This window comes from Physeter macrocephalus, chromosome 7 (assembly GCF_002837175.3).
Source record: "Physeter macrocephalus isolate SW-GA chromosome 7, ASM283717v5, whole genome shotgun sequence".
NCBI classification, from domain to species: Eukaryota; Metazoa; Chordata; class Mammalia; order Artiodactyla; family Physeteridae; genus Physeter; species Physeter macrocephalus.
The window spans coordinates 131,290,028-131,304,444 of record NC_041220.1 but is presented as its reverse complement, the minus strand read 5'-3'; the positions used below and the strand labels follow the sequence as shown (position 1 = coordinate 131,304,444).

At 42.5% G+C, this 14,417-nt stretch overlaps 2 protein-coding genes across 13 annotated transcripts in view; one reads left to right on the top strand and one right to left on the bottom strand.

Moving 5' to 3' along the window:
* Positions 1–8,346, bottom strand: part of LARP1B (La ribonucleoprotein 1B) — a 149,036-nt gene extending 140,690 nt beyond the window's left edge. For 5 of the 11 annotated variants that reach the window (XM_028492279.2, XM_028492282.2, XM_028492284.2 and 2 more), the window contains exon 1: positions 7,518–8,345. In XM_028492279.2, coding sequence (XP_028348080.1) covers positions 7,518–8,127 — 610 coding nt within the window. In that variant the 5' untranslated portion in view covers positions 8,128–8,345. Of the gene's footprint in view, positions 1–6,367; positions 6,399–6,666; positions 7,216–7,517 lie in introns of those variants that run through there. The other 6 variants (XM_028492281.2, XM_028492283.2, XM_028492277.2 and 3 more) reach the window with 5 other exon arrangements.
* Positions 7,406–14,417, top strand: part of MFSD8 (major facilitator superfamily domain containing 8) — a 125,883-nt gene continuing 118,871 nt past the window's right edge. For both annotated transcript variants that reach the window (XM_055086215.1, XM_055086217.1), the window contains exons 1-2: positions 7,406–7,532; positions 8,380–8,433. The gene's annotated coding sequence lies outside the window, so the exon portion shown is untranslated. The remainder of the gene's footprint in view (positions 7,533–8,379; positions 8,434–14,417) is intronic.

Here is a 14,417-nt window from a genome sequence, read left to right as displayed (position 1 = left end):
CTCAACAAAATACTAGCAAACAGAATCCAACAACACATCGAAAGATCATACACCATGATCAAGTGGGATTTATCCCAGGAATGCAAGGATTCTTCAATATACACAAATCAATCAGTGTGATACACCATATTAACAAATTAAGGAATAAAAACCATATGATCATTTCAATAGATGCAAAAAAAGGTTTTGACAAAATTCAACACCCACTTATGATAAAAACTCTCCAGAAAATGGGCATAGAGGGAACCTATCTCAACATAATAAATGCCATATATGACGAACACACAGGCAACATCATTCTCAATGGTGAAAAAGTGAAACCATTTCCACCAATATCAGGAGCAAGACAAGGTTGCCCACTCTCACCACTATTATTCAACACACTTCTGGAATTTTCAGCTACGGCAACCAGAGAAGAAAAAGAAATAAAACGATTCCAAATCGGAAAATAAGAAGTTAAGCTCTCACTGTTTGCAGATGACATGATACTATACATAGAGAATCCTAAAGATGCTACCAGAAACCTACTAGAGTTAATCAATCAATCTGGTAAGGTTGCAGCATACAAAATTAATGTACACATATCTCTTTCATTCTTATACACTAAAATGAAAAATCTGCAAGAGAAATTAAGGAAACACTCCCATTTACCACTGCAACAAAAAAAATAAAAGGAATCCAAATCGGAAAAGAAGAAGTAAAGCTGACACTGTTTGCCGATGACATGATACTATACATAGAGAATCCTAAAGATGCTACCAGAAACCTACTAGAGTTAATCAATCAATCTGGTAAGGTTGCAGCATACAAAATTAATGTACACATATCTCTTTCATTCTTATACACTAAAATGAAAAATCTGCAAGAGAAATTAAGGAAACACTCCCATTTACCACTGCAACAAAAAAAATAAAAGGAATCCAAATCGGAAAAGAAGAAGTAAAGCTGACACTGTTTGCCGATGACATGATACTATACATAGAGAATCCTAAAGATGCTACCAGAAACCTACTAGAGTTAATCAATCAATCTGGTAAGGTTGCAGCATAAAAATTAATGTACACATATCTCTTTCATTCCTATACACTAAAATGAAAAATCTGCAAGAGAAATTAAGGAAACACTCCCATTTACCATTGCAACAAAAAGAATAAAATACCTAGGAATAAACCTACCTAAGGAGGTAAAAGACCTGTACTCAGAAAACTGTAAGACAATGATGAAAGAAACCAAAGATGACACAAACAAATGGAGAGATATACCGTGTCCTTGGATTGGAAGAATCAATACTGTGAAGATGACTATACTACCAAAAGCAATCTACAGATTCAATGCAATCCCTATCAAATTACCAGTGGCATTTTTTACCGAACTAGAACAAAAAACCCTAAAATTTGTATGGAGACACAAAAGACCCCGAATAGCCAAAGCAATCTTGAGGGAAAAAAACGGAGCTGGAGGAATCAGACTCCCTGACTTCAGACTGTACTACAAAGCTACAGTAATCAAGACAATATGGTACTGGCACAAAAACAGAAATATAGATCAATGGAACAGGATAGAAAGCCCAGAGGTAAACCCACACACCTATGGTCAACTAATCTATGACAGAGGAGGCAAGGACATACAATGGAGAAAAGACATTCTCTTCAATAAGTGGTCCTGGGAAAACTGTACAGCTACATGTAAAAGAATGAAATTAGAACAATCCTTAACACCATAAACAAAAATAAACTCAAAAGGGATTGAGACCTAAATGTAAGACTGGACACTATAAAACTCTTAGAGGAAAACATAAGAAGAACACTCTTTGATATAAATCACAGCAAGATCTTTTTTGATCCACCTCCTAGAGTAATGGAAATAAAAACAAAAATAAAGAAATGGGACCTAATGAAACTTAAAAGCTTTTGCAAAGCAAAGGAAACTACAAGCAAGACAAAAAGACAACCCTCAGAATGGGAGAAAATATTTGCAAACGAATCAACAAACAGACAAAGGATTAATTTCCAAAATATATAAACAGCTCATACAGCTCAATATTAAAAAAACAAACAACCCAATCCAAAAATGGGCAGAAGACCTAAACAGACATTTCTCCACAGAAGACATACAGATAGCCAAGAAGCACATGAAAAGCTGCTCAACATCACTAATTATTAGAGAAATGCAAATCAAAACTACCATGAGGTATCACCTCACCCCAGTTAAAATGGGCATCATCAGAAAATCTATAAACAACAAGTGCTGGAGAGGGTATGGAGAAAAGCGAACACTCTTGTACTGTTGGTGGGAATGTAAACTGATACAGCCAAATGGAGAACAGTATGGAGGTTCCTTAAAAAATTAAAAATAGGACTTCCCTGGTGGCACAGTGGTTGAGAGTCCGCCTGCCGATGCAGGGGACACAGGTTCGTGCCCTGGTCCGGGAAGATCCCACATGCCGTGGAGCGGCTAGGCCCGTGAGCCATGGCCGCTGAGCTGGCGCATCCGGAGCCTGTGCTCCGCAACGGGAGAGGCCACAATAGTGACAGGCCCGCGTACCGCAAAAAAAAAAAAACTAACTAAAAATAGAGCTACCATATGACCCGGCAATCCCTCAACTGGGCATATACCCAGAGGAAACCGTAATTCAACAACACACATGCACCCCAATGCTCATTGCAGCACATTTACAATAGCCAGGTTATGGAAGCGACCTAAACACCCATCGACAGACAAATGGGTAAAGAAGATGTGGTACATATATACAAAGGATTATTACTCAGCCATGAAAAGGAACGAAATTGGGTCATTTGTAGAGACATGAATGGATCTAGAGACTGTCATACAGAGTGAAATAAGTCAGAAAGGAGAAGGAGGAGGGGGAGGGGGAGGGGGAGGGGGAGGGGGGGGGGGGGGGGGGGGGGGGGGGGGGGGGGGGGGGGTGATGAATTGGGAGATTGGGATTGACATATACACACTAATATGTGTAAAACAGATAACTAATAAAAACCTGCTGTATAAAGAATAAATAAAACAAAATTTTAAAAACATGTAAAAAAACCTACTTACTTCTCATACTCTGAAAGTGGGAGTATCAATTAGTAGTCATTTTCGAGAGCAACTTGTCAACAAATACACTGTGACCTAACAATTCCACTTTTCTCTCCTAGAGAAAATCAGATATGTATTTTTCTCTAGGATAAAAGGTATGCATAAAAATGTTTGTAACAACCAAGATGTTGATCAATATGTAAATGGCTAAATTAACTACATCAGTTATATTTATGGACCACTTCTCAGCAATTTTTTAAAGTTTAAATTAAAAAGGATCAACTTCATCACAAGAAAAAAAATTTTTTTACAACTAAGTATGTAGATGGTAGTTAACTAAACTTATGGTGATCATTTCGCAATATGTATATACAAATCTCAAATCATTATGTTGCACACCTGAAACTAATGTTAATTATACCTTAATTTAAAGAATAAAAAACTCACTAGTTGTAAAGAAGAAAAATAAAAGATCTACCAATACTTTAAAAATATTCTAAACACATATACAAAACACTATATTTGGAAGTGATTTCACAAAAACTACTGAAAGGATATTCAGTAAACTAGTAACTTGACTATCTTTTTTCTGAAGGGAACATCAAACGTTCCTTTTTTACAAGAACATATTTATGTGTCATTTACATAACTTAATTAAAATGTTATTAGAGTTACAGTAAGCTTATTTGAGGTTTCTGGGAAGCACACTTGGAGAAAAGAAGGTTGATGCGGTCAAGAAGACTAAGAATGAAAAAGATGACAAAAAATCATTTTAATTTTATTTTTTGTATTTTGGCTGCACCTCACGGCATGCGGGAGGGTTCCCTGACCAGGGATCGAATCTGGGCCTCTGCAGTGAAAGCACCAAATCCTAACCACTAAGCTACCAGGGAACTCCCAAAATCAATATTTTTATGTATCGTTTTGTGTGTAAAAGAATTAAAATTGTATTAGAAAGCTGATTTTTAATATGCAAAATGTAACCATGGGTACAGGTGATTCATAAGTCCCATACTGTGATTTTGATAAAGGTCTCCAAAATAAATAAAACTACTTTAAACAAGGGTTGGGGGACAATTCTTTCCAGTCTCCTGACCGGAATTTAAAACTGCAGTGACAACTATTCTAGGCCTCTCCTGTGGGCCAGGCTTTGGTTGAAAAGAGGGCCTCATCTGGATTACCAGAAACAGCAATACACAAGCCAGAACCATCCCAAAAGTGGAGGAAACTGTGTCACAAGGTCTGAAGAATGCCTCACCTGCAGTTCAGTTAGAAATGCAGGTTCTAACAGAAAATTCATGATTACAAGTCCTTAAATACTTCCCTACATTTCCTATGTTTCTATCTCTGGTAATAAACTTTCTGGCGAAATTTTACGGACGGAATTCCTGTACCTCATTTTGAGTGAGTGGCAGTAAATCCAGGTTTGGTTAGGACAAACATAGTTTAATTCTGTTATTACAGCATAATTAATACCCTCTTTCCCTCTCATAAATATCCTGGTTTATAGGATAAATCACATAGGTCTCCTACTAATAAGATTATTGTACTAAATTAACACTCCCCTAGTTTGCACCTACTCTGGACTCCGGACCCTAAAGGTCCTCTGCTCCTATTTCATTATTCTTGAGGTTGCAAATTTGCTTAGGAAAATAGGAAGCCGGCAGACCCAGGTTATAGAAGGCAATCTGGTATTAAGAAATGAAAGAAAATATATCCACTTCATTCATTTACAAGGCCTAGAAATCTTCACAAAAGTCAACTAGCTAGGTAGTAACACTATATGGACTAGAACCCAAGTTGTGCATTTCTACACAACAATCTCTTATCAAAGTTACCTAAGTTATTCAGTTACTAACAGAAGTTGTGTAGAAGTATAGAGTCAGTACTGCAGAGAGGCTATAAAGTTACTCTAGCACTCCACATATGAAGAACGGTATTCCTGAGGGCACAGAATAGATTCCAAGAACAGAAATGTTGCCTACAGAGAAACATCAGCAAAATTAAAATCCCCATGAACCACACCATACATCAAGCATCACCTGGTTCTTAATCTCCAACAAAGATTAAGGACCCCAGTGAAGGCACCTGTAGGTTAATTATATTAAACTGTTAAATATTTTCACAAGGTCATTTCCAATTAAAATGTCTGAGTCTCATCTTGAAAGTTTTAAAACCTGTCAAATTAACTGTACAACCAATAGGGTTTTTTTGGTAGATCACTGAATATAATGTATAATGTGGGTATGTCTAGAAGTAGGGAGGGGAGACAGCCATTAACATTCACGAGAGTTTTCTTTCTCTTTGCTAAATTTTATGAGATTTTGCTTTAAGATTTTTGTTCTCTTCAGTTATTAATACTAGTAAACAAATAGATCTTTGCAGCTAGGAGAGACTGGTGGCAGTATTAAATTTAGAGCAAAATTTTAGGCAGTTTTTTCTGCAAGTGTTAAGATTTATCAAGAATGATTTAAAAACCATTTATCAGACCTCAGCTGTAAAACAACTTTTGTTTAAATAGTTATACTGTACCACAGCATTAAAAAAATGATTTGAGTATTACTGTGCAAATCAATTACCACTTATCTCACTCTGTTGGAGTTCATGTTACTATACCTCTATACCTGCAATATGTGTGTCTATAACAATCACCTTATATTTAACCATTTCCTTTATCTCTTTTGAGCCTCACAACCCTGTAAACGTGCTTGAATTTTCCCTGTTCCACTGTTAACCTTTAATTTTAAGAAGAGTGAAGACTTGTACGTAAACAGCTGTAATTTCTATATGAAAAGTTCTATTAATTTACTACAACTTAATTAGAAAGCAAAACTAGGAGATACTGGTTTCTGCCTTCGGTTTATTTAGTATTTCCACTTAAACTAAAAAAAAAAAACACAAAAACAAAAACCTGCAGTTGCTATAACCAAAATAAAGCACCAAGGGCCATACTGCATTGGTCAGCATTCAAATGCAGTGGCATAATCTTACCTCCCCTAGAGAGGTAAGCTAACTGAATGTCAGAAGACTACTGTTCACCTAATGTGCAATTCACTCTCTCGTCAACTATCCTATTTCATTTCAACCAGTTTCCACCACAGTCGTAAACTCAAAGCTTTTGAGGAGCAACTACAGTACAGCATCTCATTTTTAATATGACTACTTAGCACGGTTTTGAAAACACTGAAATTTTCAGCTTACCAATTATTTCACAATAAAAAATTCACAATTGCTCTTCCACTTAACATATAAACCCCCTTGCTCCGACTGGCTTCACCTCTTTTTTAAAAGTCTACAGAAACTTTTCTAGAGGATGAACTGCAACACCTACCTAAAGTCAGCTGTCCCATGTCACTAACACGTGGGGTAAGACATAACTGAGGCTGTGCCCGCCGAACGGCTCAGCCCCGTGACCCCCGCCGTGCCCCACCAGTCAAGGAGAACCCGAGGTCCCACCTCTTCCTGCTGCTCCCTTCACAGATGTCCATTTATGTAAACAGGCAGAGTGAATGACACCTTGGAACGAAACACCTCCGACTGACAGGGAACGGAGGCCTGCCCCTCCCCCAGCCTCCCGCCAGCCTCTGCCGCCACGCGAGTCGCCCCTGCACACATCCTCCCGGTACCCACCGCAGAGGAGCCACAGACCTGCCTCCAGGGTTTCCAGTGGGGGCAGCGGCGGCGGCCCCGTCCCGGCGAGGGACAGGTGCTGGGGAGGCTTTTTGGTCCAGGGATTCTCCTTCCGCGGCAGCGGCGGCGGCGGCGGAGGCAGCTTCTCCTCAGAGCCTGCCGCCGCCGCCTCCGCCGCCTCCTCCCGGGCGTCCTCGGCCGGCGGGTCCCGCGGCAGCGGTGGCGGTGGCGGCGGCTCCCAGCCGAAGGGTCCCCCCGGCCCGCGCGCCTTGTGCGCCAGGTGCAGCGCCAGGGGCTTCACGGGCACGGCCGCCTGAGGCACGCTGTGTCCCAGCACGGGCGCCGGCAAGGGCTCTCCCCGCACCCCAGCGCTGGTGGCGAGCGCGTTCCTCTCCTCCCTCGTCGCCTCCTTGCCCTCCCGTTCGGGAGGGGGCGGCTTCCCGGCTTGCCGGTTAGCCGCGGCCGACAGCGACTCCCTCTCAGCTGGTACCGCGGGCCGCTCCTCCCGAGGGTGAGCGGCGGGCACCCGGGCGCGAGCAGACATCGTCCCCCTGCCCCAGCCGCCCCAGCCGGGGGCGGCCCGGGGCCAGGGAGCCCGGCTGCCCGTCTCTCCGCCGGGACACCGACTGGCTCCGGCCTGGGGAAGAGAACCCGAGAGCCCGGCCGCCCGCGTCGGCTCAGGCCGCGGAGCTCCCGGCGTCGAACGGGGCGCTAACCGCCCGCCGGCCCAGCCCGCGTCAGCGGCGCGAGCCCCGAGCCTGCCAACACGTGCCGGGCGCCGCAGCCGGGGGCCGGGAGCCCTCACTTGGCGCGGTCTGCGGCACAAACGCCGCAACGCGAAGCTGTAGTACCTCTAGCAGAGTCAGGTAAGCTCGCGCTCCCAGAGCCAGTAACTGCTCGTGGGGTCAGAGGCGGAGGCGGGGGCGTGGAGGGGGCGGTCCGAAAGGATAGAGCGGGGGCGGGGCCTCCCGGAGGAGCGTGACGTGGCCGCTCACGGCTCCTGCCCTCGCCGGGCCGCCGCCCGCGGTGGTTGACTGAGAATCCCGCCTGGGTGCCGCCCTGCTTGAGGGCTGGCCCCGCCCCAGCGGCCAGCCGAGGGGGAAGGAGAGCGAACTGGGCGGGCGATTCCCCAGCTCCTGGGCTACGGCGGCCCCCTCTGCGGGCGCAGGGGCGGGGCGCGCACCGAACCTCTGTGACTCGCGACGGGCTCGCGCCTCGCTCCTCCGGCTGCGAGCGAGGGGCGGGGCGCGCTACGCACGTGGCTCGGGGCGGGCGGTGGGGTCTCTTATGCCCCAGGCCCTGAAGTGCAGTTGACGCCAGGCGAGGTGGGTAATCTTGGCCACCGACGCTGGGCGGCTCCCGAATGGGCCTGGGTACCACCACCGGGCCACCTTGTCCCCTGCGTCTGGCGCCTCGCCCCGTGAAAACGTTTCCCCCGGCGCTTTGGGGCACTGCGGTCATCTGTAATATTGAGCCGCGTCCAAAATAAAAACTGTAATCTGTAGGTAAAGTTATGAAACCTTTGCCCCGGCACTAGGATTAGTGCACTTCCCCGCCCCTATTCCCAACCACGATCCGAAGTATTTTTAAAGTCAAGTGGAGTAAAACAGATTGTTAATACTTGGCCGGCTTTTTCAACAATTTTATGAGGTTTTTTTGTGTGTCTTCTTTTTAAATAATGTGATTCAGTTATACATATATATTCTTTTTCAGATTCCCATTATAGGTTATTAACGAGATACTGAATATACTTCCTTGTGCGATACAGTAGGTCCTTGTTGTTTATTTTATACACATATGTTTTTGAATTTGTAGAGAACACTTGTTTACAAATTAACCATGCTCCAAATACTTTTTCCTGGAATGGATATATGTTAAAAAGGTACAAATATATTTTGATTTTTTAAATGCAATGAGAACTTTCTACTTGGCACTCAAATGAGTGATATTGTTTTCATATGCGTGTATTTGTGAGTTAATAATGTTTCTGTTCCCGTGCAAGGTCGCCGAAAATGGGTTCAGCTAGGTGAAAAAAATTTTCCCTGAGGGACCGTCCCCCCCAACCCCTTGAAAATATCTGTACCTGACGTTTGTATGGACTTGGCAATGGGTCCCTCCTGGCTTCCTTTAAGGGCTGCCAAATGTGTACAGGACTCCCCTCCCATGAGTCTTGCTTCAATCACATTAACCTCGAGATACTATCTTTTTTTGTTTACTCAAAAGTTGTATTAGGCATAAATTCCTTATTTTCCTAGGCCTAATAAACTATTCACACATTACAAGAACTATAAACAATAAAGCCTTTCTTGTTTTCCACTGTGCTTCCACCTCTAAGTGTATTCCCAGAGAGGCGCCATCTTTTCTAGCTCTCTTATTGGTGAAGCCTTGTGTTTTTAACTACCAACTAAGTGCTCTTCCTGCTATAATCAGCCTTTTGGAGTCTAGCCAGGTAATGCTTGACTCTTTTACAAAAGCCTGTCAACAAATTCACACTCCACATGACTCAGAGAACACTTTCTATTTTACCAGCTATTTAAATACATGTGGATTAAAGACGTGGATTCAGTTGAGAAAAAGGGTATGTGGAATGGTTCCCGAAGTTAGATTCATATGGGGTACCTAATTATGGTTGGTGGTTTTGTTTGTTGCTGTTTTGGGGGGTTTTTTTTAAGTGAAAAATCATAAAGATGCTTTATTGACGAAACACAGGGCTTTCTTGGCAATAGGTTGTGCTTCCAAGGAGAGAAGAACTGGAGGGTAAATGTGTGCTCAAAAGGTCTGCAAAGAACTTGACAGCAGGTGTTTGGGTATCTTCACTGTAGTGCAGTGCCACTAATGTCAGTGAAGGGAGTTGGCTATTTGTTCTCCCTTTTAAAAACCCATATTACTAACTCCTGCTTCCACGTAACTGCCTCTTGGAAACAACTTCACCTATCTTCTGTTTGCTCCTCCATGTCTGTTCTCCACCCCTTCCCTGCTCTGTGTCAGGGAGGCTGACCCACCCAGATTACACCTATGATAATCCCTTGTTCTGCTTGGTATCTTGATGGATTCAGGTAGTGGGAAGTATTGGCAGGAGATTCAAGGCCAGAAGATAGTGGGGTCATAGTCCTTATTCCCCAGGATGGGTCACCAAGGGTTGACTGCAGAGCCTTCTCTGTACAGTTAATCTCTAATCCTTCCGTTTGCCTCTTCAGGCCTAAGTGTAATAACTGCTAGTCCTTGGGGTACTGCATTATCCCTTGTTGGTTTCCCCGAGTCTTACCTGCACCTCTGTAAATAATTTAATAATTCTCTTCAAATTATTCAGTTTGAGCTTTCCATCTGGTATCTGATGGGAACCTGACTGACCTAATTTGCCATTGCTGAAGCCCCGTTAATTTGTCATCTGGCCTCTACTCTGCAAGATTCTTCCTCTGCTGCTTAGTTCAAAATCATCGAAGACTTAATTTATTTTTTGTAGCCCGATCACACAAATCATTATCCGTCCTATGGATTATTTGCCCTTGGGTAGGATCCCCATCTGGCCTGGAGAAACAAGTTATTGGTTCAAAATATTGCCATCAAGGCAATGGGGATGGGAAAGCCAGTTATCAGTAGGAATGTGAGAGAGGTACGTCCTTTAACCAGGTTTTTTTTTTAAAAATAAACTTATTTATTTTTTGGCTGTGTTGGGTCTTCGTTGCTGTGCATGGGCTTTCTCTAGTTGCGCAAGTGGGAGCTACTCTTTGTTGCGGGGTGCGGGCTTCTCATTGCGGCGTCTTCTCTTTGTTGTGGAGCACAGGCTGTAGGCACGTGGGCTGCAGTAGTTGTGGCACGCAGGCTCAATAGTTGTGGCTCGCAGGCTTAGTTGCTCTGCAGCATGTGGGATCTTCCCAGACCAGGGCTTGAACCCGTGTCCCCTGCATTGGCAGGCACATTCTTAACCACTGCACCACCAGGGAAGTCCCCTTTAGCCAGGTTTTCTTCCCTTTTCCCAATCCTAGTGAGTGGACCACCATATAACCTAGGAGTCCATATAACCCTCACCCTCCATAATCCATTCACTTACAAATATCTCAAGCATCTGCCAAGCAGTGTTCTGGACACTCACCAAGACTGATTGTACCTCCTAAGTGTCTGTCACAAAGTCCTGCTTTCTCCACTGCCACCACCCTACTCCAAACTGCCTTTATGCTTCTGTAATACTGTTACAGCCTCTTAACTGGCCAGCCTCTCTGCCTCCACTGAGACCTATTTGATACAATTATTGTGAGGATTGCATGAGATAATATGTGTAAAGTGCTTACCAAGACCTTAGCTCAATAATACTATTTTTATTGCTTTTAAATCCATAGACTTAACCAGGATATGTGGCTTTAATTTTACTGAACTACTGAGGTTAGAAGCCTGATTTTTTTTTTAAATGGAAAACTGGAATCTAGAACAGAGGCATAGGGTTATCTTTTCAAAAAAGAGAAAATGGTTCTCTAGGCCTCAGAAGTTATGAAACACCTAAAGAAATTATACATACTTGATGATCACATGTTCAAATGAGCCTCTAAAAGGTGAATCTTGTTTTTCCTGTTTAGAGTATGCTAATATGTCTTCAGGTGATTGAACCCATTTCTCCTCCCCCTCCCCCTGGTGTCTCAGGAAATCGAAGTCCCAAGAGAACATCAAGATCTTTGTTTTCATTACCAGTGCAATTGAGGTTCAGGCTGGTAAAAACCCAATGTGCAGATAGCTGTACTGCATACTAGAAAAGTTTTAAAGAATGCATTAGATATCTATTTCAAAGGCCTACAGTTCAAGGAGAAGGTAAAACTAAACCCAGAGATTTTTTTTAACTTCCTATAAAATAACATTTTTTAAAAAATATAAATTTATTTATTTATTTATTTGGCTGCGTTGGGTCTTTGTTGCTGCCCGCGGGCTTTCTCTAGATGCGGCGAGCGGGGCTACTCTTCGTTGCGGTGCGTGGGCTTCTCATTGCGGTGGCTTTTCTTGTTGCGGAGCACGGGCTCTAGGCGCGCGGGCTTCAGTAGTTGTGGTTCACGGGCTCTGGAGCGCAGGCTCAGTAGCTGTGGTGCACGGGCTTAGGGCTCCGCGGCATGTGGGATTTTCCCCGACCAGGGCTCGAGCCCGTGTCTCTTGCATTGGCAGGCGGATTCTCAACCACTGCACCACCCGGGAAGCCCTAAAATAACTCTTAAAAAGACTAGATTTTTAAACTAGATACACTGAAACATCATTACCTCCAGTTGCAGAGCCTTGGGCCCTGTTTATCATAATAACTGCTTTAATTATGAGGTAATTCTCAGAGAAGTACTAAATACTTCCAATTATCTCTAACCTTCAAGGTAGGGTCAGTGCTAATGTGTGTTTGAAAGGCTTTGCTCCTTCCCCTCGATTAATACAACTGATGTATTCAATCTTAAAGTGAGAATAAAAGCACCTCTAGAAAATTTTGCTCTTTTTTTACTCATCTGTATCATACAAATAGGTAAAAACACTGTGCTTGTCATGTAAACATAGCTCCAAAACAAATCTAGGCTACCTTTCAACCAGATTGCCATTCCTAAGTAGTAGATCTCTCTACTTTTAGGTAGGTGTTAATACACCAGTTTAACAGACTAGGAACTCTCTCAAAAGTTTGGGTCTTGCCTAAAAACGCTCAGCCAGTAATAGCTAGGATTGATACTGAACACCGTCTGCCTTTTCTGCCATACTAGTTAGTCTCTTTTCTTCTACAATAACTTGAAATAACTCAAATAATGAAGTAATAGTTAATCTTTTTAAAAAATAACTCTAAAAGCATAAGCTCAAGGAATTATCCAGTTTTCAAAGAACAGGGATTTTCAAACAATAGGATATACAAAGGACTAATAACCTTTCTGAATTCTTCACACTATCCATTATATTTAATATTAGTATAGCTTTATGAATACTGGCACAACACAAATGAGATCTTTAAATCCGAGTTCAAATGAACTTCAGTGGTTGACATTAGAAAAAATAAAGTTTCTCTGACATCAGAGAAATTAGGGAAAAGTTTTTGTCACCTTCTTAAAACTTACTATAGCTAATTTTAATCAATTAATAAGTATTCACTGAGTGCTTACTGTGGTCCCATGACTGAGCTAGACCCTGGGGATACACTAGTGAACTGGTCAGTTCACGAACTTATGCAGAAAGGCAGAATGCATAGTGCAGTAGGTTTCACACCTCATGACTTGATACATATAATTGAACCAAAAGCTTCATAAACCAGTACATATCCTTACAAATGAATACATTCTTATGTGATCTATTCCATTTTACTTTTCTAAAAAAGCACTAAATTAATTTCCTGACACAGGTACATACAGATTGTAACCTACAGTTTTTAAAAAAATGACAGTGGCACAGTGGTTAAACTGAAACTAGATTATCTGGGTTCAAATGTCAGCTCTGCCACTTCCTAACAGTAGAACTGAGGGCAAATTATTTAACCTCTCTGTGATTTAGTTTCCTTATCTGTAAAGTGTGAAGAATAATTGTACCTAGTTGTATGGTTGCTGTGAGGATTAAAAGGGTAAGTTTATTTAAAACTCATAGGGTGGGGACTTCCCTGGTGGTCCAGTGGCTAAGACTTCACGCTCCCAATGCAGGGGGCCTGGGCTCTATCCCTGGTCGGGGAACTGGATCCCAACTGGATCCCACATGCCCCAACGAAGAGTTTGCATGCCGCAACTAAAGATCCCGCATGCCACAACTAAAGATCCTGCATGCCACAACTAAGACCCAGCACAGCCAAATAAATAATTTTTTTAAAAATAAAACCATAGAGTGGTACCTGGCAGATAGTAAGAGTCAATAACTAAAATCTGTCATCATTACCACTATAACTATTATTATTATTATTACTATTATTAGAGGAAACTGACAAAAACCAAACTCAATAATTACAAATTGTTGATAAGTATTATGAAGAAAACAAATCAAGGAGGTAAAACTTAAACTGAGAATTAAAGGATGAGAAAGAACAGGCTATGGGACAAGTATTCTGTTAAAATGAAAGGAGCTTGGTGTAAGCTCCTTGGTGTAAGAAGTGGGAGTGTATTTACCAAGGCCTGGTAAGGGGACTGTAGCTAGGACACAATAACCAAAGCATGGCTAGGGATGAGGTTGGAGAGGTAGCCTAAGGCAGACCTGCAGGGGCTTCTAGATGTGGCAGGGTTTGAATTTTATTCTCAGAGCAATAGGAAGCCACCAAAAAGTTTTAACAATTAATTAACACCCCTGTTGCTGCAGTATGGAAAATGAAGGGAGACGGGCAGTGCCAGAATCCAAACTGTGAAAAAGAAGTGGTTGTGGTCGTCCAGGAATGAGTTGATGGTCTGGATTCAAGTTGTGGCAGCACATATGGCAATAGAGTGACTTAAGATTCATTTTGGAAATAGGACTTGCTGATCTAATAGTTGTGAGAAGTAAGATAAAGAAGGAAATCAAGTCCTAAATTTCTCCCTAGAATAACTAATAGGGGTTGAGGTAGGAGTGTGGGATTAGGCACTTTGCCTCATTTTCTTAGTATTTTTAGCATGTAATTAAGTAGGAGACATTATTGAGAATTAACTGTAGGTGGTACACCCTGAGTGTAACATCTGAGAGAATCAAAATGTAGGGAATAAACATATGAAAATCATGTTCAACCTTATTAGAAATCGGGGAAATGCAAATTAAAATCACAATGAGAGGGCTTCCCTGTTGGCGCAGTGGTTGAGAGTCCG